The sequence below is a fragment of the Sceloporus occidentalis genome, unplaced genomic scaffold, assembly GCF_023333645.1.
Source record: "Sceloporus occidentalis isolate IW3139 unplaced genomic scaffold, rSceOcc1.0.p SCAF_46, whole genome shotgun sequence".
Lineage (NCBI taxonomy): Eukaryota > Metazoa > Chordata > Lepidosauria > Squamata > Phrynosomatidae > Sceloporus > Sceloporus occidentalis.
Window position 1 is genome coordinate 2,547,184 of NW_028317026.1, and position 25,544 is coordinate 2,572,727.

At 38.2% G+C, this 25,544-nt stretch overlaps 1 protein-coding gene across 1 annotated transcript in view; it reads right to left on the reverse strand.

The window, feature by feature from the left end:
* LOC149289327 (uncharacterized) overlaps positions 1 to 23,692 on the reverse strand; it is a 195,414-nt gene extending 171,722 nt beyond the window's left edge. The window contains exons 1-2 of the mRNA XM_089490723.1: positions 23,393 to 23,692; positions 21,368 to 21,437 (exon numbers count right to left, since the gene is read on the reverse strand). Coding sequence (XP_089346849.1) covers positions 21,368 to 21,437; positions 23,393 to 23,692 — 370 coding nt within the window. The remainder of the gene's footprint in view (positions 1 to 21,367; positions 21,438 to 23,392) is intronic.
* Positions 23,693 to 25,544: the final 1,852 nt, after the last annotated feature.

Sequence of the window (25,544 nt, forward strand, 5' to 3'; positions counted from 1 at the left end):
TCTAGTATGAGAGAGCCGTAATTTGTCATTGTGTGAGTCCTTGTGTGTCCCTCAGAAAATGACTGGCAAGTTGGGCAAATGCCCTCTGGGCTCTTGGGTCACCACCATAATATTTTTTACTTGCAATTCTACATAAAGCTAACTAACTGTCTTGGCAGTATTTACACAATTTTTCTTTTTGTATAGTCTTTGGGTAATGTCCATTGAACGTGTTAAAAATGTTTTGACTGGGCTGCTTGGCTGGACTCGCTTCCTAAGCTGCAAGTCACCAGTCATCCCTGGTGGCCCCGCAGTATGGCTAACAGTAAGTCCAGAGATACGATATCATAACTGAACATCATCAGCCAACTCTTGAGGACCAGATGGGAAAGACAGACCTTTGGCATATATTTCAGTATTTTCTTCCATATTACAGCACCAAGAATACAGGCTCATGCCACACAGAGCCACCAAGATGGCCTGGATTACCAGCACCCCAGTAAGAAAAACAATTTGCAGTTATTAATAACCCTATAGAAGCAATGTAACAGACAGGTTTTTGTTTTTTGGGGGTTTTTTTGCTTTGTTTTGTCCAGAATAGGAGCAAATCCTTTTCATAGCTTAAATACATCTATATACTTTCAAAACTTACTGGTAAAAACTCATATTTTTTACAAAACTTTAACTGAAGGAGACTGTTGGCAATCATCAGCAATTCCAAACTTACTCTAATTAGTATTTCCTTTCCCTCAGATCTATGCAATTCCAGCTCATTAACCTGATCAACTAGAATCCTATCTAAGAACAGATTACGCCAACTCGCCAATAAATCCATCCACTTCATTTCACATTGCCTGGATATAAGCAAAAAAAGGAACACATCTGGTTTATTTTTAATTTCAATACCAAGCCAGAAGGGTCCACGTATAATCAAATTCGAGGACATTTTTATTAAAGAGTCAATATACTACACAGAAATTGATTCAGTCCTTAAAGGGACACTCTAGCCATCATTTGCACTTTAATAAATGATAGGTATGCCCCCCTTAATTATGGTTTTCCCCACCTTTGCAAATACATGGTGAATTCTGCATATCCTCCCAGCACATCTGCCTCTTTCCAGCTTGTAAGCTTCCAGGAGACGTATAAAGTAAGTGCCTTTTTTCTACTACAGGTTACAAAGTACTTTTATGTACATTGTTAATTGGTGAGGCTGCATGGGAAATGGGACCCATGGGTATTTACTTTATTGGGATAATCAGATCGGACCATGCCTGTAGAACTTTGAGATGTGGACAGGGGTTCAAAACAGATGTTATTAGCATAATTCATATGTAACATCGTATGTGTTGCTGCAATCTCCCACAACGGTATGGGACCCTACTTAGAGGCTTCCTTAAAAGTATAAGAGGAGAGAACACAATGAAAACATCTTTAAGCAATACATAAATGGAAGTGGCTGTTCTGCATTAGGTGGCAAGGTATTGAAAATTCTGCATTTTCCAACTAAAAACAATTCTGCTTACCCAAATCCACAAATGTGTGCGAATAACAGTCACAAAAGCATGGAAACATTGGTCCAATTCTTGGAAAACCAGAATCATGAATACAAAGGCTTTACTACAAATATCTCTGGGTAATTGTGTTTAACAAAAATGCTCACCATTCCTGGATGGCTAGAATCGCAATTTATTACCCACAGGAACACTGATTCAATAGAGACCCAATTAACCTTGCAGTGTGCACCAGTAAGCAGCTCGGTCTGGCATGTTTTTATGGAAGCAGTAGTCACGAAAAGCACTTCTGCTTGTCTGTTTTATATTTTTATATTTTTTTTGCTACATACAGCTTTGCGAATGAGTACTCTGCTTTTTGTTGCGTATCTTTCAATCAACCCAGGTACCTGGCCAGTTTGCCTGTTGAGCCAAATAACCAATTGTTTTTTTCTTACTGGCAAATAGGTGTTTCTAAACATGAATTAAAACCTCTGCTTAAGAAAGAAACTCATTTTTCTTTATTTTGGATTTACAAGTACCAGTTAATGACTTCTTCACTTGTAAAGTTTATTGCTAATAGTTCCTATTCCTATTCACCTTGAGAAGTAACAATGACCCTTTTGCTGACTGTGAAAATATTTCCTTTGAATGATTACAAAATTTTGCTACACACTCATTCCAAACAGGCCTCTTCAAAAGCTCTTACATGCGTTTCAGGAAATGATTAGGCCTAACGACAAGTTGGAAAGATTCTTCATTTTCATTTTCTAAATGAGCTTTAGCCCTGGTCTAAAAAAGTAATTGTGGATATGGATTAAGCATTATTGTTTAGACAAGAAGTGCACAAAGACTGGTTGCTTTTTGAAGAACTCTGGTCATAGCCTCCATTATATAGCCACATACTTGGTGACATTAAAAGACCTAGTCCACCATATCTGATACCAAGTCATCAGCAAAATGTACTACAAAACTAGGTGAATTCTTTAGTTAACCGCCTCAAATTGAGTTACCAGAAAGACTAATAAAACATAATAATGGGTACAACTGGAATCTGGATGGCGATTACTAAAGTTAAATTATGTTGCCGCTGCCGTACTACACTCAAGACATTTGTGGTAAGTAACTTCTTGTTGCAGTCATAAAACTTAATGGTGCTTTTATGAAGACTAGCCTTACCACCAGTGTAGTTGAAGGAATCGTCCCGTCAGCAAAAACACTCGACTGGCTCTTATAGTGGTAACTTTTTATGTATAAATCCTACTATATGTTATATATTGCTTATTGGGTTATACTATGTTAAAACGCTGCTTTAATCCATGATGGGTATTTCATAGGGGCCTGCCAAGATGACAGATCATTTTGAAGAAACCCTAATAGAGACGTATATGTGCTCCTCAGCATACAATAGAACTGTTCAAGCAAACTATGTGAACTGGCACTTTTGGTTTTAGAAAATCATTCCTCATTTATTGATAAATTAAGATATTTAAATACAATTGTCTTGTGTGCTTGCAATGACACTAGTTCTGCTAGGGCTTATACTGGGCATGATGCTGAATATGAACTCCTGTCAATTTTTGTCCCATGCCCTTGGACATGGCGTTGGTCTCAAAACTTAATATTAATGGGAAAGGTAATTTACCATGAGAGCTGTTCTTTCAATTTACAACTACAGAGAGCAAAGCCCTCGAGGGGACTTAAAATACAAAACCATCCATCAATCAGCAAGCAATTTTATTGTTTTTTCCCTTATATTATTCTTATTTATCACAATTTCATCCAACACTGCCTTGGCACAATATTTCTGCACTATATTATTACCCAACACAAATCTTGCCTTTGTGTCAATGCCATCAAGTAATGATTCATTATGCTGCAGTATTCTGCATCCTGCTCACCCCAACCATTGTGTCTTTTGTGAGACGTTTGAATACCGAAGGAGCAAAGTTTAGATTTATTCCTCTGAAATTATTCACCTCGACCAGTGGTCTTCAACAGGTAGCTTGCAAGCTACTGACAGCACTCTGGATACTGCTATGTAGGAGATCGGCAAACTCAGTGTCTGCTGGAGGGGATGGTATTTGTATCAATTTTAGAACAACTAAATCTTGGAAACACAAAAATGAATACACTGGAAAAATGAAGCTATAAATGAGAAAAATGTTTAAATTATATGCTCAGTCCCTAAAATGCAACCCATTTTTGAAGTGTCCCAAAGTGTTAATTAATCTTAAATAAAATTAAAGGCTGGAGACTCTTGACCCAGAACAGCAGGCAGGAAGAACCAGCACTTGTACATATATGTATGTATGTATGTATGTATGTATGGTACTTTGGGCAGCTATAGGGCACACTCGTGTCTATGTTACTCCTAGAGTTAAGTATGTAACCTTTTTAATCTTTATCTTTATAAAATGTGCATATAACATTATGTGTGGATGGTATGAATAGCACGAAGAACTCCCACTTTTCTGACATTTTTGTTGCAATTTGACTTTTTTATTGATCAATGTTATCTGAAAAAAAACAATGTGGCATTTATCGAGTTACCCAATTCTAGATTTTATTGCACTTCACCCTGGTGATCTGTTTTAGTTGATTGTTGGAGGCTCCCGTTGCCCAAAGCAGACCTGTGTCTCCAGACCCCTTACTTTACTGGTCTGCACAATCCATCAATCGCAAGTTTGGTTTTACGCTTCAGAAAACAACTAAGCCAAATATTTCCAGCATCAGAGGAGAGCTCACATTTTTCACCAACCACAGATCATTATTGAGATTGGCTGGATTTCAGACATAATTTATTTGGACCGTGCTGTTGTCATTGCATAAAACCCAGAAGATTCATAGATAATTATATGACCAGAACTCTCACAAATAAAGCTACCTCTAGCAGAACCATAGACATCAATCACTCATGAAATAAAAGTTGGAAATAAATAAAACATGTATAATTTAAAAAAAAAAAAAAAAAAAGCAGAAGTGGGACATTTTATTTCTTGGAGCCCTTTTTTGCATTCAATTACCATAAAAGTCTTTTTTTTTATATTCCTGAACGAAGGCTTGAATCATTAGTTTGTCTAAATTAACAATTGAAACGTTGTGACTTGAATATCCCCTTTGTTCGTTTGATCATAGATGTAAGAGGGAATGAACGTCACATACACAACTTTGCTTTGTTTAAATATGGGTTTTTAATATTGTAGTGAATTAAATCTCAAACAGGCACACGGCTAATTAAACGTCCTCTGCTGATCAGAGACAACAACGGACAGATTCCTTGTTAACTGGTAGGATCTATTATGGCGACAGAGGGGATCCATTCTGGGATTTGATCATTAGCCAGTTGCTAGAAGGGTACCCTGACAGTCTCTATAAAGAGACAGTTTAGGCTGCTGTCTAAGTACATGGTCTGACAGTTGCAGCTGGCTCCTCAGCGACAGATACAATATAATGCTGCTCCCATGGAGCGCCATTACAATTAGAAGAAATGGAGGGAGCAGGCACCTTCCCCTCGGTTATCAGACGAGATAAAGTGCAATTTAATGTATTTATTGTAACTAGTTTGCAACACCATTAATTATGTACCTCTAATGTTGACATGTAAAGCACCCCTTCTGTGTTTTGTGAGAGATCAAGTTTTCTTTCTACTTCTCAACTTTTTGAATGTAAATGTTGGCCAAAGCATGGTGTTTTTAGCTGCATTTCCCTTTAAAATATCCTTGTATATGTCACACATTTAATTAAGTGCATGTCAGTGTCATACATCACCTACAGGTTCCTTATAGCATTTTCCCACCTCTTGGGGGTTTGATAGACTGATCAAATTGATCAATTATTTCGAAACAGTATATTTATATACCAACCCATATAGCTTTTTAATGAATAAACATGTTCACCGTGTATTAAAGCAGTCAATGTAAAAATATACCAGCTGTATTTTATGGGAAACAAAATCAGTGGAATATTTCTGACATTTCAAACTTTTCGGTGAAAATCTCTCAACAAGGTAATTGATTTGCTTTCCATTGCAATGCTACATTGTTCATGTCTCTGTATAGTAAGAATGAAACAGCTGTGCGTTTATTTGTCATATTAATTTAATAAAATCTGAATAATAAAAAATTCCCTTGTAACAAAGCATATTGTTCTATACAAAACATGTACAATTAAGTCCTTCCACCTTGTTGAATTCAGCACCACGCCGTGCCTAGCAGACTTCCATACTGAAGCCAAGGGACCCTGCTGCAACTGGTAATGCACTGGGAGCACTTCAGCTCCAGTACACACTTTTCTAAGACTCCTAGGATGCCGTCGCCAAAGTCATTAAACTAGCAATTTAGTGAAGAACACAAATAATTGTTTTATTAGTGCCTGTTGAAGCAAACAGTTCATAAGCCAGTAGTCTGAAAAATTAGTTGTAAGCAGTAATACACTGATCGTGTGCTTAATGCAATTGGTGTATTATTAATAATTCTTGATTTTAATACAAAGATCAGAAGTAATATAAATGATCCAGGATTACTCTGCTTTCTGAAAAAAAATGTTTGCTTTACTTGTGCCTGTTTCTGTGTATCTCTATAATCAATTTTCACCATTGGCGGCCATGGTGTTGCCATCTCCCATGGTCCCTGCCTGACCCTAGGGCTAGAGGCTTTCTTATTACCCAAAATTGAATTTTTCAATTAAAGGACCTGGCTAAAGAAAAAGATGAAACCGTAAAATGTAATTTGGGACCTATGGGAGCTCTGTAAATAGAAAAACACAATATATTGTCTAGATAATTATAGTAAAATGGAAACATCTATCATACTATTGTGGTTTCCCCTATTATTAGCCGCTTTTCAGTCTGGCTGATTTAATTTTTGAGTGTGAGAACCAATCATGTCCGTTTCCTCTAGTATTTCTATTTTCTACAATTATCCTTTATCCAGTCCAGATAGGGATAGAATATACAACCGTACAAATGTTTGGGGTCATGTAGCTGTTTTCATGGAGATTTCAAGCTGTGTAACAAAATCGAAAAATAATTTTCTAATGATCAATTAGTCTTTTAAATTTAAATGGTTGCTGATAAACGGTTTCTGTACGGCTATGAAGATATTCCATTAAAATCAGCCATTTCCAGTCATTTACAACATTAACAACGTGGACTGTATTTCTGATCCATTTGATGTTATTTTAATGGACACAGTTTCTTTCAAAAACAAGGACACTTCTAATTCTAAACTTTTGTGTGTGTATATATATATATATATATATATATATATATACCCGACTTTGGGCTATGTGAGGCCGCATTCTAGGTTTTTATGCTCACCAGTGAGTGGCCATGCATAGGCAGCATTCTAGAATTCCCTTCACCGGACGTCTACTCGAGGTATCTACTACTTTCTGTCAAGTAACATTTCTCATGTGTGCTGTTGCTGGGAGTTCAATGAGATTGCAACTTGAAGAATACGCGCTGATTTCTCAAAATTCCTCTAAAAAAAAACCTAAAGGCAGCTTTGGTGTCTCCAAGCAGCACTTAAGACGAAGTGAATCCAAAATCCAGTTTGCATCTGAAGCAATTAACGTAATTTTACAATAGTCACGCTCCAGCCTCGAAGTGAAATCCTCCAAGAGTTGATACATCCCAAGTTAAAACTATTAATTATACTATACTACGTTTCCTGATCTGGTTATTGAACAGGTGATGTTTTGACAAAGCACTAAAAGGAAACATCGGTGACTGTATAAAGTACAGAAAAGAAAATAATGACATCACTACCAAAGAATTCTTGTGTTCATAATACCTAATGCACTATACAGGGTACATCTGCTACTTATCCTCTAAATATCTGTCAGATTCACTATACTACCTCATCACAACCCCTTTTTGTCTAAAATAACAAATGATGAGATCTCCGGACTACTATCCCATATGGTGGGAACTCAGAAGACACATCTTATGCCCATTTATTATTATAATAAGCATTATTTGCTTGAAATCGCAGCTCGTTAACCACTGGAAATAATACTCCACTGTGTTTGAGATGTAAGATAACAATTTGAAAAACTCTATGATATTCACAATTGACTTTTACTTCACTGAGAGGTTGGTAGAGAAGCAGAAAAGCCTTCCAGCAGAAGTGGTAGAGGTTAAACAGAATGTAAGCATGTACGGTATAGGCATTAAGCTATCCTGAATATACGACAATACCGAGGACTGAGGTTTGAGTCATTAGAGTAGGAAAACCACGCAGATTGGCTGAATGGTTCTTATCTGCCATCACATTCACATTCTAGGTACTCTTGCTATAAAGGCTTTCTTTGCTATATGCATTCATTGTCTCTGTCGGCTGAGTGACTCTTCTTATTCACTAATAATTCTTGCGTGATAACTTCAGATTCAACTATATACCATATTTGCTCGATTATAAGACGACCCTGATTTTGTTTTTATTTCCTTGTATTTTCCAACCTGTCCCCCAGTTACGCACATCTGCCCCCAGGCTTGCCACACCAATATGGCACTGTGGCCCATGATATGCCTTTTAACCCTCTATATGCCACTGTGCCCCATGGTATGCCTTTTGACCCCCTATGTGCCACTCTGCCTCCAGAAATGCCTTATACCCCTATATCCCATTCTGGCATTTAGGGGGTTAAAATGCATATTATGAGGCAGAGTGGCATATAGGGAGGTATAAGGCATTCCCTGCTTAAACACCACACTGAGCTATTTCTTTATGGCAATGCTGATGAAGTCTGCTCCTCCATAGACTTTTATAAGTCAAAGTGTCAGCTAGGGTGATTAACAATGAGCCATTCTATAGTAAAATAAAATTGGTGGGAGTTCCCCCTTTACATAAAGGTTTGTGCATTCTGCACAAATATGCATTTTATACACATCTATAGCATGCCTTGGTGCCGCAGTTTGCTTTAAATATAACCCACTAGTTGCTCCAGTAGACAAGTCCTGTTTCATATATTGCTCAACTGGAAGGCATTAAGGCAATTTAGGTGATACCCTGGTGATGACGTGTCAACGTTTCTGCGGGGAAGAGTACTAAGCCTTGCTCTGGTGTTTTCAGAAACGTCTTTCCGATAAAACATTGCTTAAAATGGCTGGACATGGAAAACAAATTAGAGGTGACACTGATGGACATAGCAGCACGCATAAAATGTTAGTATTTTTCAGCTGTTCTGCTAGTCCCATAATAAACAGCAATTTTGGGTTGCTTCATAGAAAATAAGCATTTTAAATAAAACCATCATAGAAAATGACTGTGTTCGCAAAAGGGCATTTTAACGTCCCTGCTCTCCCCAACTATAGAATTCATTTTTGGGTCATGCCTTCCATGACACAGAAGATGCAGCCCTTTGGCAGCAGCTGCCATCCTTCTCCATGGTCTGGCCAATATTTCCACTGACTGGCTGATTTAATACAGGTATACCTATTTAGCAGTAGGGTTGCTTTATGAAAGTGGTGTGAAATTAAGTGCAGTATATAAAATTATAATTCCTGCAAAATAAAATATATAAATGGAATTACCAGCCTTGATATTTTTGTTACAGATATGCCAACTCATATCCCTGCCAAGCGTTTATACATGGTTATACGGCATAATTTGACACATTTTGGTTCCCAGATTTATTTTTTGTCATCGTCCAAATTTTGTTGCAGAATGCGTTATACATAATATCAGGGTGTGGAGATGGTGTTACTTTACTATGATGTTCACTATCTGGATAAAGTGACACCATTCGCTCATCATGGTCTTGTAAACTAGAAATATAAATATAGTTTATTTTGCTGCATATAAATAATACTGTCAAGTTTGATGTAGACACAATATCAGCTCATGACATCAGTTTTGATTTAGTGACAGCATCATCTCAAAACAAAACAGTGGTTTTGATTTACTGATGTTATTCAATAACGATGTGCGTTTTGATTAAGTGACAGCATCACTTTATAGCACTGCTGAAAGTTTTGATGTAACAGCAGCATCATCATGACCTATAATTGCATACAATTCTGTTTCCAAATTATGGGTTTCCTGAAAAAGAAAATAACCATTCCTTTTTCGAGAATGACAACACCACAAAAGCATGGTGTGTATTTATATATATATATATATATATATATATATATATATTCACAAAAACTCAAGTTTGTCTTTGAGAGATTCCAAAAATCGGCTCGTAATTTAATTATATACCTAATGTCCACGGATAACTATTTCTGAATAGGCCTTCATTGCTAAATGTACATCTCAGAACACATCTCTGAAGTGAATTGGGTAGATGTACTTTGAGCTACCTTCATCATCTTTCAAGTAATTTTCTGTAGAAGAAGGCCAGAAGATTACAAAGATGCAGTTGATGTAGCTATAGATGTTTTACTAAAACCTTCCCTTACAAAAAAAATACTGCAGTTTTTCTGAAGTAATACTGCAGTTTTTTGGACATGAAAAAACTGCAATACTGCACTTTTACTGCAGTATTACTGCACATTTACTGCAGTTTTACTGCATTTGTACTTCACTGTACTGCACTTTTACTGCACATTTACTGCACTTTTTTTTATACTGCAAACCTACAGTTGTACTTCAATGTACTGCAGCTTTATTGCATTTGTACTTCCGTACAAAAATAACTGCAGTAAAGGGTGCAGTACAGTGAAGTACAAATGCAGTAAATGTGCAGTAATACTGCAGTAAAAGTGCAGTATTGCAGTTTTTTCATGTCCAAAAAACTGCAGTATTACTTCAGAAAAACTGCAGTAATTTTTTCGTAAGGGTTGAGTGCACTTTACAAAAAAAGGCTGCCTTAACCTCCCACCATCTCAAACCATGAAAGGAAGAGGGGAAGAGTAAATGCCTTCCTGCTGAGCCTGTGAATAAAAGTATTTGTGTTCCCATCATGTAGCAGCATTGCCGACCAACACAGAAAAAAGATGCAGGAGCTGGACCTATTGTGTGTAATGGCCTTAAGTGAAGGGAACGCTGTCTGACCATTTGCCCTGAAAAGGACCTCCTAGGAGTTCTTCCTCCCAGTCCACTTTGGTTCCCTTCAAGTACTTAACGTGCTTTGAACTGGGGGTTGTCTATCACAAAAAGTTCCTCTCACACCACTTTTCTCATAGAGGTTTCACAGAGGTGACCAACCATAAGCCAACAAAAAGATTAGTGTGTCTGAACACAATGAAACACAGAGAAATGAGTAACCCTTTTGTGGCTTCTTGTAACAGTTAAGAGAACACTACAGTCTTGTCAACGAGACAACTTAGGCGCCAAAAGATGTAGAAAAAAAACCCCAGATGATTTGAGGGGATATCTGCTGTTTGACAGAGACAAGTGTTCTTTAATAAAGAAGTTAAGATTCCCAAGAATGAATAACTAGAGTTCCCTTCACCCTCCATGTCAAGTCTATTATTAGTAAGTGTCCGCATTACATCTGGTGATTAACATTTAGCATAACAGTGTCTACAAGTCATCTTCATAACTCTACTGTTCTCTGTGGTTGATAAGAGTGACATGCTAAGCCGTTCTTTCGACAGACACTTCACAAATTTTACATATCACGAAAACTCTGAGAACATGGCACCTTAACACAAACTGCCTAAACGCAATGCGGCATGTCTTCGGGCTCACAAAACAACCGGATACAAACATTCCCTCAGTTAGACTAACATTTATTTCTTTACAGACTATGCACAGTTTATGGAATATGCTTTTACAACTGAATTCCTTTTTTTTTATGAAACTGCTTCCTAAAAAACAGAATTAAAGTGATTGACATTTTTGAGGTTAACTCAGTTTTGAAGCAGCTTTACAAAGAAAACCAGAGTAATTAAAATCTAATATCTCTGGCAGGAGTGTCGTAATTATTTTAGGATTTCTCTCATTTGTATGCAATCAAGAAATCGTCACAGTGTATCTCCAAAACTGGAGAATGCTGTCAATTTTTCAAGTCACAAGAAGGGTGCTTTCAAGTAAATATGTTGTAGAAACATAAATATATGATAATAAAAAGCAAATCCCAAATCAGATTAAGTTGTTAATCATCTTTGAGGTTTCGTTAATTAATATGCAAACAATGCAATGTCTGTCAATAGGTAATGTGGAACAAATGATCCTCGAATCCAGACACGTTTACAACATATCACTGGCCCTTCTTTTGAAGTTTTTTAGAAAGTATTTTGCACTTTAGGTTGCTTTCTCAGACTACCTACTTTTCAACATACCAATGGCTCATATTGGGAAAAACTGCATTTATTTGTTCTACAATATAGTGTAACTGCACATAAATGTGCACAAATTTCACATGTTCAGTAACATGTTCCAAGACACAGCCATTTAGATCCAAAACGGGATACATAGAGGGATAAGTGACCCACATATTACAGATGAGGACACAGGATTTTGTGTTACTCCGCTGTGTTTCAAGTAAAGTCAAAAGAAAGGTTTTGCTTTGATCAGAAGACATATTTGGAAAGCCAGATGTTTAACATATTTGACATATTGTGATAGATAGCTAGCTAGATAGCTAGCTAGATAGATAGATAGGCACCTCCCTAATAAAAGGTGAACTCCCTCCAAAGTTTTTTTTACAAGTATCCCATTAAAATGAGTTTTCAAAATTATTGTACTGTTTCTGTTTTAAATTGGTTACAGTTTTTTAGATAATATAATATTTTCATACATCTTCATATTAGCTACTTTTGCGCTGTTCTAGATCTGTTATTTTAGTTCTATCTTCTAGACAAACACCCTGACTCCTTATCATAGTGCCTGTGGTAAGCTCAGTGTTAACTGTCCAGACCGGACACTCTAATGAAAGCTTTTAGAAGAATGGCCTTCATCAGCATTGGCGTTGTAAATTATCTCAGTTTGGTTTTTGAGATGAGTTGGGGAAAGCCACCCACAATATCACATTATGGTCTTAAATGTCACTGACCAGGTCTGCAGATAAAGGATGTTTATTGGAACAAATTGAAATAATATCCAAATTTCTTTACAACAAACAACAGGCGGTACTGTATTTTAAGCTCAAAGAAAAATATTTATTTTTCAATGGGACTTTAAGGACCTGCTTGACTTATGAGAATGGACTACAGACAATAGGTTGAGCAGAACATTGAAGGAGTGCAGCCTGTACTGACCATGCATGTGCAATCCAGCTGCTCACGACTATGACATAACGGGAAGAGAGCTGGTTTTCTTCAAAACTATGAGTCATGAAACTTCAAACAGCTTCTCACTAAACATCAGAGGGTTCACTTACCTTAACAATTTAAGGAGAAAATAAACAAATCTAAGATTGTATGGATAACTAGGGATGAAAAGGCTTCACCGCTGCAAGTTATAAAAAATATATATTTATGTATTTAATTTTAATCTAAGCTATCTAAAGTGCTTCTTCACTTTATATCTTAATTGTTTTTAACATACAGGAAGTACCCGTTTTCTGAATGGGACAAGTACAGATGTATTGGTAAATTGTTGGTGTACAGTGTTGCCATCAAACACAATATCAACATTGTGATTCTAATCTTTCTGATCTGCACTAGAAGAGAAACCCGAGTATGTGTTTCTAAGTGTCTTACTCTTAGGGTCTCAGCTAGCTCTGGCATGGCATCACAATGATTGATAATTCTCATCTACGAAGCTATAAACACTTAGCAATTGTGATAACTAAGCGTTGATAATAAGTTTGAAGGTACCATTCATGTAAACGTATCCCATCTTGTACATGATCAATGTCCCTCTTCAAATGAAACGGACACTTGGCGCATGATTATTTTTATTTCCAAACTTCCTGGTGGCTTATGCCAGTTCTCAAAGTTGGCCACCATCTCTGACCTTTACCTCTCTGTCTAGTACTGGGTCCTTGCGGAGGAGGAGTCAGCTTCAAATGAAACGGACACTTGACGCATGATTATTTTTATTTCCAAACTTCCTGGTGGCTTATGCCAGTTCTCAAAGTTGGCCACCATCTCTGACCTTTACCTCTCTGTCTAGTACTGGGTCCTTGCGGAGGAGGAGTCAGCTTGGCTTGTATGGTGACTCTGCAGGCTGGGTCTCGGCCTGGCTTAAATCACAATTTAATATTTCACATGTCCACATGCATATCATTCATACTCTCACTTCATTCATTATCACAGGCTAACAAGGAGGCATTTAGTCTGTGTTTGCATTGCCCCTCTCTAATTTGAAATATCTTTACATCTTATATGTGTAAAATCACATATAATGTTGTCATTTGTCTGTAGTGTCCCTTTAAATGTAAGTTAGCGTGACAATTACAAACCAAACAGGGGGAATTGAGTTCTTCTTCTGTCACTTTCTCTATATGAGTATTTATTGATGTGAGTAGTATAGGCCTCAGTAGGGTGATTCCTTAGTGCCATGCTTTGATTAAATGGATAGCTGCCTGGCTGACTCTGACAACAGGTATCAGCTCAGACAAATGAAATCATTAAAGAGAAAATGCTTACATCTCTGCAGCTCGGGCTCCTCAGAGAGATGAAACATTTTCCGCCACAAGTCCAGACGACAATACATTAGGAAACATATTCTCAGCCTGGGCCAGTCACCTGCTCCAGTAACCTACGTTAAAAACTAGGCATGATGAGGTGCTTTGAAATATAATTGAAGGACCTATAACTCCGACGGACCAATTCCATCTTTCAGAAAGCACTAAAGCTCTTTTGGGAATGATGCAGTAAAGTACAAGATGTCCGTCAATGCACTTAATAATAAATTGTTATTGAAAACGCCAGCGTAAGGGTTGGTTCATACATGTCGCTCCTATTAACTGAGACGGTATAACAGAACTATTTAGATAGGACATTGCCACATTTTCTGTATAGTCTCGTATAGTCATTACCACAATCACAAAAAGTGAAAGAAAAAAGTAAAACACAATTACAATGGATATATAATACTAAGTAACCTGACTTGCCAAACATGCAACATGTACTGACGTCGCTTATAGAAGAACACAGAAGATTTGTTGCTCTACTTTAGTTAAAATCAAAGAGGGAAATGCAGCCTGGGAAATGATTCAGATTATCTGTCTTCGGTGCTGTAAACAACTTTATTTCAGGTAAAAATAAAAAAAAACATCATTCTGCATTACAAGGGTCAGTGTAATTCAAGGCTGGTTTGCTAGAAACCTGGTTTAGCTGTCAATGATTTACCCAGCACTCACCTTGGAAGTCTCCAGAATGGATTATGGCGTTCTTTACATACGACATAAAATCCAAAATCCATGCTGTGTCCAGACATACCAGTGTCAGATAGACCTAACGATAATGATGTATAATATAAAAATGGGAAATACCTACAATAGTTTAGTGTCTAAAACACACAGCTTCGTGAAAATAATTATTTGTGTATTTTCCGATACCTACTCTAGATCATTATTGACTGTTAAGGTCGCGTATGGTTTTAAGGCGGACAAGAAGTAGGGTCAAATTTAGGTAAATGTAACGTCTCAGCAGATAACAAATGGCCCACATGTATTCGGGACTACAGCTAATTACTCTTTCTTACAATGTTAAATAGATCTTCTGCTTTGTTAAACAATGCATGTTATTAAGTGATAATTAAGCAGGCAACAAAACAATTAACGGGATTACAATGTCCATTGCAACTACTCTCTGTAGCTCCATTATGTAACACCTTTGCATGCAGGGCAGAATTAATTGGGAAATGTCTTTTCACACAATGCTACTTTGTTAAATCTAATGCAATCCCGATTATGCCTTCCATTTAGGTCCTGACAGTTTTTTAAATGTCTGGATCCCGCATGGGCCATGTATGGATGTTTTGTGAAAGGAATTTTTACCAACGAAGGTTGTGTTATCAGGTTTTCAAGTGGTACCTTCAAAAATGGTCTGGATGTTTTATTTAGCAAAGCAGGATATATAGGGATAAAAATGTTGTGGTTTTTTTTTACCTGCTACACCCTTAGTTTTATATAAATGCATATATCTGAGATTTTACAGATAAATATTAATATCGCTTTATTCCGAACAATTAAATATCATCTATAAAGGAGCGAAGTCATTTAAAGGTAAGGCAGTAGATTACTAAAAGCGACTGCTAGCTCTGTATATATGTCCGTGACCATTGTCTAGCATGCTTCTGCTTGACGTAACATATAGCAACATCTGGCAGACGCTTGCAAACCAAGAACCTCACGTACATAAGGTCTGAAGTCGCAAATCTTGACTTTCCCATCTGAGTAGATTGTACGATGGCTGGTACCTTGTCTACATCAAGCGACTGACTTTATGAATCAAGTAGTGAAGGTAAAACAGAACATATGCAATATATATATTGAGAAATTGACAAACAATCACCAACTATACACAGATCTAGTAAACAGCTGTCCCTGAATGGCTCCCTCGCCTCAATACTTCCTTTTTTCTAGAGGTGATGTCAACTTTCACATACTTTCCTTTCAGGAAGTACTTGTATTTTGTCTGCGGCAAAAGATATTCATGACAATTCCAGAGCACATTCTGCACAGATCATGTGATTCTGTCCAAATGGTCTTCTTATTCAGGTTATCTACAGGTGCTATTCAGCCATAAATAGGTTTCATGTGTGATCATCTACAACTAGTGGAGGGGCTTACTAGGCAGGTACCATGTCGTTAGGTCCGCAGTGGGGTGTTATAAAAATTTACCATCTTAGATTTGCTACTTGTTACTGAAGTACAAGAGTTTCACGGTTTGTGTCTGTCTACCAGATGTTGCTAGGTATGTCATTTCAATCAGCAATGTGGTAGACGTTGGTCATATCTATAAAGCTACCATTCACTCTTAGTAACCTAGTGCCATTACTTTTAGATGATTATATTTCTATGTCACATTGCGATTTTTGATGGAAACCAGGTTTTTTTTGTACGGGAAGCACACTTTTTTGCTTCAATAATTATGGTTATTAGGTTTTTTTTTTATTAGAAAAGGCTCTGGACATTTCGGCAACTTAGAAGATGCTTTTAATAGAGCAACCTGTCAGTGTTCCATCAAGCCTAACGTTAAAGATAGTAATATCGTGGAACAATTACAGGGATAAAGGCTACCAGCCATTGCACCGTTGTCAGGCCTGGAGCAGAACATTTCCACTATCACAGCCAGATTCCATCCAGCCAGCTGTGACACGCTCTACTAACTCCATTAACTGACCTCAGGGAGCAGGTCCAGAGGCCAGAATGTTCCAGGTCCACAGGATATTTTACAGAGTAAATTTAGCTTTTAAGTTCAGTGGACTTGCCATCAGTCTAACCACTAACTCAAGCTTTGGGAATAATCTCCTATGACTGCATCACGTTACACTGTGCTGTGAATATGCCGAGATTTCAGGCAACATGCATGGAGAGTTATGGTGATCACTGATGTGCTTTTAATCTGTGCTATGAAACATGTCTAAAAATCGTCTTCTGTTTATTCCTCTTGCTTCCTTAAGCGTACATTAAAGTAAACGCTATCCACATGTGCAATGTTTTTTTCACTCGTTTTAGTTCTAATCCTATTTAAAACTAATCCAGACAAAACCATCAATCCACATTCTGACATCACAAAGACCCATAGAAGCTTTTGGCTGAAGCCCAATGATACTGACACGATGCCTGAGCCCATGTCCTATGTGATGGGATAAGATATGAATGCTCATACCATAGAACATAAGCTGGAAGTGAGGATACACGTTTAGGTCATCACACAGTTAATGGGAAAACACATTTGCAGGCCAACTACACGAAGAGAGTGTTTCTGCAAAAAAGAGACACAGTCCTTCTAGGAATTCGAAAATATTCTATACTTACTGCCAGCTAAGCATTATCATGTATTAAGAACATGCTATGCCTACCAGATAAAGTCCTAAGGGTTTGACCCTCAGTCTGAGGGATTTTACTCCACACTTATGGTCCATAGGTGACTGGGTGGCCAAATCTCTAAAGTCACTAAACCACTAACTCTAAAGTCAGCTCCTTCATTTGTTAAGATACAAAACTTCCAACTTTTTCAGTTTGCCATACTTCAAAATGCTTATCACTCAATAAAATACATTTTAGTTCTGACTTGAGGACTGGTATTCTTTACAGAGATTTTAACATCTATGATGAGTTAACATGCTAATGGAAGACAAAAAAAGAGTAAATATTGTGTCGGATACCCCCCCATAGAGAAAAAGATCTCCATGCTGTGTATTCGTACACAAAAAGGAGCCATATTTTCTGTGGAGGTGGTAGGCCTGGACGGGGTGTATATCACCGGCTCGTTTTTTCTCAGACGCTAGGACCTTTGCTCATAAACGTGGAGACTGTCAAGTGTGCTTTTCCTGAGACATGCAAAAGGCTTAGTGGATGTAAAAATTGGGTTCTGGCTATGTGTTTATGGTACATGACAAAAACCAAAACATCTTGACATAAAATGGAACCCATAGCTAACGGCTCAAGCGTGAATTGCCCTACAATGCACATCAACGGTGGCTAAAGCCAAATCTCCACATCTCAATCAATGCCACGTATGTCTGTCATTAGGGTCCTTTAATTGCGTGAATTGTGTGAATGGTAGGCATAATCAAGCCATATGTAAGAGGTGAATGGAGATGCCATGGCAAATGAAAGCATGGACATAGAGAGAAGAGTGCTGCGGCTTAAAAGATCATGGGTTATTTTTACATGTTTTGCAGAACATGATGGAAAGCCAGATGAAGAAGGATATGAAGTGAAAGGAGAGAAGTACTTCTAGTAGCTGGAGCAGTCACATTCAAACTCTTTTGAAGAATTTGTGATTGCTCCAACATCAGGCTCTTACCTGTGGAGAAAATGACTGCATGGGTGCCGTCTCAGATCTATTCGCCTCTTAAAAATAAAAACCAGATGCAAAAGAAATACGCTAATTCAGCGCCCGATGGCAACAGACTTTAAACTGCCTGCTGATTGGACAGGCATGTATATATATATATATATATATATATATACCCCCCTGCATCGGTGGCCCCAAGTTGTTGGGGAAACATTGACATGAATGGGGACAGAACTTTAAGCTGCATATTCGTGAATAGAATTGTTATGCAGACTTTATTGTTGAGGGGCATGTAAGTGACGTCGATCTTGGTCACTTTGAGCTTATCGTTAACTTGACTCATCACTCGACTTCCTAGTGAATTAGACGCAACATAAACCAGTCTTTATGCATTTCAACCCTGAGCCATTTAAAGCAGCAGCCAGCATATTTTACATACTTGAATCTAAAAAGTCCCTCAGCAGCCCTGTGCCTTGCAGATGGTTTGTATTAAAAAATAAAAATGATAAGCTCATGGCAATTCGTTTTCGCAGACTAACATGCCGAATTAAATCAGTGTTATCGGCAAATCAATTGAGGAATGTACGGATGATTTCAACTACGGTATTTTTGAACCATTTCAACTGATTAATTAGTCGAATGTTAACATATATCACATATTAAAATGTCTTTGTTAACAAGATAATTATAAAGGCACCCTTGTATATACCAAGAATAAGATGATCTAAACATTTTAATTGTAGTCCTCAGTCTTAATCGCCCAGGGGACCTGTGACTCATGAATGTTATAGAGGAAGAGGACTTTATTAGATAAGCAGGACTGTATCATATTAAACCAAAGATGGCTCCGTAGAACTGTAAGGATATATACTGCTTTACAGAATGGTGTGTGGATACATGGAATTGCCTTTCTATAACAGCGGTAATTACTTCCTAAATGTAAATCCTGGAGGGAACAGCCAAGAACAATGGGAATTTCAGTGATTGCCCGTTTACTAGAGATAGGTGAATGAACCCATGCATTTTCCCAAAAGTAGCTCGTCATTATATAGTATAAGACCCGAATCATCCCGCCTGTCTGGTTAGAGCTTGCAAAACAGCATTAAATCAGCGTGCCTCCTAATGCAGGTGGAAAATTGCCTTTCTTGCAGCCCAGTAATGTGATGTAATGTTAAACTCTAGTGGCAGGAAGGCAGAAAAGCATCCATACACTATACATATTCACACGCAGGGGTAATATACACGTATTATCAGCTTGATCTACTATAAGCCTGGCCACAAATCAATCTAACCACGAGCACTTATACTGTAGTTATATATTTTTGTATATATGATGTATCCAACAACACTAAATATGGTTAGGGATAATAACACCCAACCTCTAACATGCCAGCTGTGATACACTATTATTTATTATTATTATTATTTATTCTTTAATATAGTGCTATCATATTCAGTAGCTCTATACAATTTGGCCCTGCTCAAACGAGCTCACAATCTAGAATCTATTGTCTTCATACAGTTTTTGGTTGGCTAAGGGTGTTGAGAGTTGTCGTTTACGATATGCTGACACTGCATCATTCCATTATAATGGGAGAGAACAGGTAAAACGTAATCCCTATGGCAGCAAGCAAGTAGAGGGGCCGTAGAGCATATTATTGAAGATAACTCAGATACCAGAGCCCTGCGTCAGTACGTATGAAATTACCAAAGCGAGGTTGGACTGATCCGGCCTCACTAATACAATGTATTACATTTCCCAGCGAGGCAGCACGGAAGAGCAGGGCCTGGGGCATTGTACACCGAGCGCCAACTGTCACAGAGCGCTTCATTCCTCGGGGCCGGTACTCTGTCATACAAGCAGGGTTTGTCACTAATCAGCCCCTCCGCCGCATGCACTCGGAGGAGAAGAGAGACCCAATCCGGAATTCCAGCTCTAAACATAGCCTTTCATCTTACACAAGGACCCTGGGCTGTCATTCATCAATCCTTTCCGCACAATGCTGCTGTGTATGGAGTACTTGCCTCTGTCAAAGGTGATCGGGGAACATGCCGACATTTTCCTTTAGCTCTTGGAACATTACGCGCATACCAGGGGGTTAATACCTACCGAAGGCTTGGTACAAGGAGGAGAACGAGATCTTATAGTCTAAAAACTAGAGAATCGGCGGCTTAGATGTAATGTAATGAAGTGTTGATTTACTGAGAATGTACGAGATAAGTGGAACGGCCTCCCAGCAGAAGCGGTAGAGGCTAAAATAGTAAAGAAAATTTGCATGGGATAGGCATATGGACTTCTGGAATCTATGACAAGACCAAGGAGTCCTCACTTTAAGAAAAAAATTATTATAGATCTGCATGATTATAGATAATAAGTAGAGCTTCTGCATCTATATAACTGCAACCGCAAAATCTAGGACATTAGGACATTAGTTATAGTAAATTATTCTGGTCCACAGTTTGAAAAGTAGTCAGCCCTGTTTATGCGGTATTAAGCGTTTCACTGGTTTCTATGGTAACAAGACCACTTTTAAAAACTTTGCACTGCTTTTATATATAACCCACACTGATACACAGGATCATAACACCCGAGCTGAGACTGTTACTTTAATACTGAAGCCAAATCGTCAAATAATAAGGGATGACAGGACAGACGAGAGTTTAAGTACCGAGGGCTGTCCAAAAAGTATTAGCACGCGCTTCACGAGTCACTGGCCCAAACAGGGCTACATACATCATACTCAGATCAGCATGTAGAGAAACGATAAATACAGGTTATTCGACACGTTCTTATCATGTAAGTGTTCCGCGATGGATAGAAACCAAATTCAATCACAAGGCGCAGCGGCTAAGGTAATGCTAACTGTATCTCCTCGCTGTGAATAGACATTGCTGGAAGTCTTCTTCACACTTCTAGGTCACAAATAGTGACGTGCTACTTATTCTCACCCTATCGTACATGCCTAAATATCAATCTGCTGCCGTGACCTTGCTTGGTCCCGCAAACAGCTATGTTCTATTCTGTATTTGCCTTCTTAGGACCCTAAGGGAGCAGAGCTGTCAATCATCTGATGAAATTTACCTGCTGGACAGTTGCATTCTGCCGGCGCATCTCTTGAGATTCGGATTTTTGCCATGTGTTCGTATGACCTCTGTTTAAAAAAACAAAAAGAAAGACAGAAAGACAGACAGTCAGGCACTTAATGCATGAAACTACCGCTTGATGGATTTCACAGAGGTTCAACCTGAACAAATTTTCAGACAGGGGCTACAACAATACATAAACGTTAAAATCCCATAGCCATACTTCTGGGAGGAAAGTATAAGGTAACATGATAGGGCGAAAAAGCCACAAGGGATATATTAGTGTAAAAAGTGCTCAATACCCTTTCCTGCCTTCGCAATAGACACAGTAACAGTGAAAATTCAATGAGTTCCACATTATGGAAAGAAATGAAGTGTGGTAGTGCAAATGACATGTGCCACATTTACTAGGAATCCTATATATATATATATATATATATATATATATATTAGTGTATATATATATATATATATATAGTGTATATTTATATATATATATATATATATATAGTGTGTATATATATATATATATATATATATATATAATATAATACATTTGGAGGTATTGTTTTGCCCACTATTAGCCAAAGGCTTCTCAGCCTTAAGCCACCATCACTGGACCCCTGACCTCCACACTACATTTTTAATGCTACAAACACAGCAATAGGAAATCATGCCCTTATCAAAGCACTCAGCATGGGATCTATGCAAGATGGCAACATTCTACTAAATGCTAGATTATCTCTAATAATAATCTCTAATATACAGGGTTAGGGAATTCTATGACCACTAAACTCATTTGTTAATGTGGCAATCCGTGGCTTAAAACTATCAATAAAACATCTTTTTTTTTTTCTTTTCACTTTTCAACTAAGGAAAAACAAATTTTTCTTTAATTTTGGTTTAAAAAAAATTCTGTGTATGTGAACAGTTATATAATTCCTGAACATTAATTTGAGTGTTCAGGAGCCATAAGACCCCAGAATGGCACAGTGATTTATATATATATATATATATTGCTTATATACGCTTCAATAAATAATATATTATATACACATTTGTGTATAGTGACCACTACGGAATACGAAGGTGCTATATGAAACAATAAATAATAATAAAAATAACAAACCAATAATAATAATAATAGGAACATCAGGGATTGCAGGATAATTATTTTTTAGGGTAAAAGCTGAAGGGCGATAAAAAAAACTAATTCATATACCTGGTTCAGTGCATGGAGTAGATGACACACAATATAGACAGAAGAGAGAAATAAACTATTGCCCCTTCCACACATGCCTCCTTCAGTGTTAAATACCCTATTACCTCCCAGTTAATATTTTTAAAGAAAACTGTTACATGATCACTTGGGTTTAACGAGTAAACAGACCAAGTGTTAGATACTGAGAGTAGTATCTGCTGCTAGGTGATTAAGGTGTCCAGTTTATGGCCCCATAGCGCTAATTTTACTGATGTGCCCTTTGGGGTCAGACATTATTTACTGGATGGAAAAATTGGAACAAGCAGGCAAATGAGACATTGTTTTTTTTGTAGCATGCCAGCATCCACATTATGGCACTACAATGCCCATCATCCCTTATGAAACTGTCATGTAGGGTGCTACCACACTGTAACAGTTCAATGTTCCTCAAACCCTTTGGCAATATAAACCGGCTACCTGCAAAAGACTGAGGATTATAAAAGATTCAACCTACAACAGAGCAAGCAGGCTCTATATACATAAGTGGAAATATGAATTATCAATATATTATTTATAAAAAGTTAAAATTAGCGGACCACTGCCCCAGCTGTCTTAATGGTTAAATATGTGATAGATGGAAAGGTTGCATGGTATACTGAAATATATATAAATTATTATTATAATAATATATAATATAATGATATAATAATATTATAATACAATATAATAATAATTATTATTCAATATATAATAGTAGTATTATTAGTAATATATATATAATATATATAGATATTTAACTGTAGAATGGCACATTGTTCACACCTGGGACAGCAGACGATCCACTTTCTCCTGGACGATAGAGTTAAGTTGGTCCACAGATAATCCTGGCACATGGTAAGGAAGATCTCCAGACTTGGCATGCTCTACAGCCCACATCCTGCCCTGTAAATCGCTGCTCTTCACATTCAGATACAGACAAGATGCCAAAGATAAGGTGGACATCACCAAGGCCAGCATGCTAGGCAAGGTCCTGCTCCAGCAGCTGGCTCTATCTTTTGATCTGTCCCCATCATACTTCTGAAAGGTGTTCATCGCGCTCCTGTTGTCTTCTTTAGGCGACATCTCGTCTGTGTTCTTATTCTCCTTTTCTTGTTATCAATCCTTTATCTTCTTGCAGATCCAAATGTTTATTGATAGACTCCAGCAGGATAATTCACCTGGTGATATCAGACTCCTGAAGAAGAGATCGTACAGCACAATAAAGATGTAAAATGTATCCTGTACCTAATGTGAATTAGTCAAATGTGTTTTAAAGAACAGTATGCAACATTCTAATTCTGAATTCGGAGCAGATAGTGTATCGTGCTGGTTCTGCTGTCCAGTGTATATGCTGGTTCTGAAGTCCACAATGGCAGGTCAATGTGCTGGCTGGGAAGTCCACACTGGTCAATGTGCTGGTTCTGCCTTCCAGACTCACTGGTCAATGTGCTAGTTCTGAGGACCACCCTGACTGATCAACGTGCTGGTTCTGAAGTCCACACACTGGTCAATGTGCTGGTTTTGAATTCCAGACTGACTGGTCAATGTGCTGGTTCTGAAGTCCACCCTCACTGGTCAATGTGCTGGTTCTGAAGTCCACCCTCACTGGTCAATGTGCTGGTTTTGAATTCCAGACTGACTGTTCAATGTGCTAGTTCTGAAGTCCACCCTCACTGGTCAATGTGCTGGTTCTGAGTTCCAAACTGACTGGTCAATGTGCTGGTTCTGAGTTCCAGACTGGTCAATGTGCTGGTTCTGAGTTCCAGACTGACTGGTCAATGTGCTGGTTCTGAGTTCCAGACTGACTGGTCAATGTGCTGGTTCTGAGTTCCAGACTGACTGGTCAATGTGCTGGTTCTGGAGTCCACCCTGCCTGGTCTCTGTAATGCTGGGCTCTGCACTCAGAAGGACTTGTTGCTCTTACTTTCTCTGCTCTTGAACTCCGTCCTTTAATCTTGCTTTCCCCTTGGATGGAATTGCACACACAGCCCGGGCGGTGAAAGGGAGAGAGGCTGGAAACGTGTCTGTAGCAGCAGCTCCGTTGAAGTGTGTGTTTTCCTGCCCCCTCGTGTGCTTTAAATATCCGATCTGTCAGTTGCAGCAGCGGAGAGCATTGCCCAGTGTGTGCAGATAGCGCCTCCCCAGCCGGGGCACCGACACCCCAACCTCATTAGAATAAACCAGCCACCGACCGGGGACATCAGCAGAACTGATGCTCCACCAGCAGAGCTCCCACTCCCATGGAATGTTACCCCTGGGGGAGCCTTATTGCCTGGCTAGTTATGGCTTATTAGACTGTTATGATGGAGATTAGTTTATGAAACCTGTATATTTTCAGCTACTGATGTGCCATTATTCTGTGCTGAGGGTCATGAGATTTGCAGTTCATCAACTTTAGGAAGGGCTACTACTGTATTCATCTAGTAGATTGTCAGCTTATTACAGCAGAAGCCACTTCACCCTTTGCACATAATACAGCACTGTGGAATATGAAGGCGCTATATAAAGAATTTTTAATTTGTTTTATTTTTTTATCATATTATTTGAGGAAAAGTTAAATGTACTCTTGTAGGACACCCTGCTATACCACACCTCCTAACTGTTTCATTCTCTGCAGGACAGTCCTGATTTTCAGGTGCTGTCCCACTGTCCTGCTTTTGGCAGTGGGGATCATGAGCAAGTTATGGCAGACCCTCTGATCTCTATTGACTGCCCCAGGTAGCTGTAAAATTGATGAAGATGTGTGCTGTTTCAGCTCCATTGCATCCCCCACATACCCACCTCACAATGCTCTGCAAGTTTTGAAATCTGAGTGACAGATTGAGTTAATTGCCACCCTGCCACCCTTACCAGCCCCCCCCCCCCCCCCCCCGATTTGGTATGGGATGTCATGTAATACAGAAGAACAGCTTCTATGAAGAGTTAAATTGCGAAG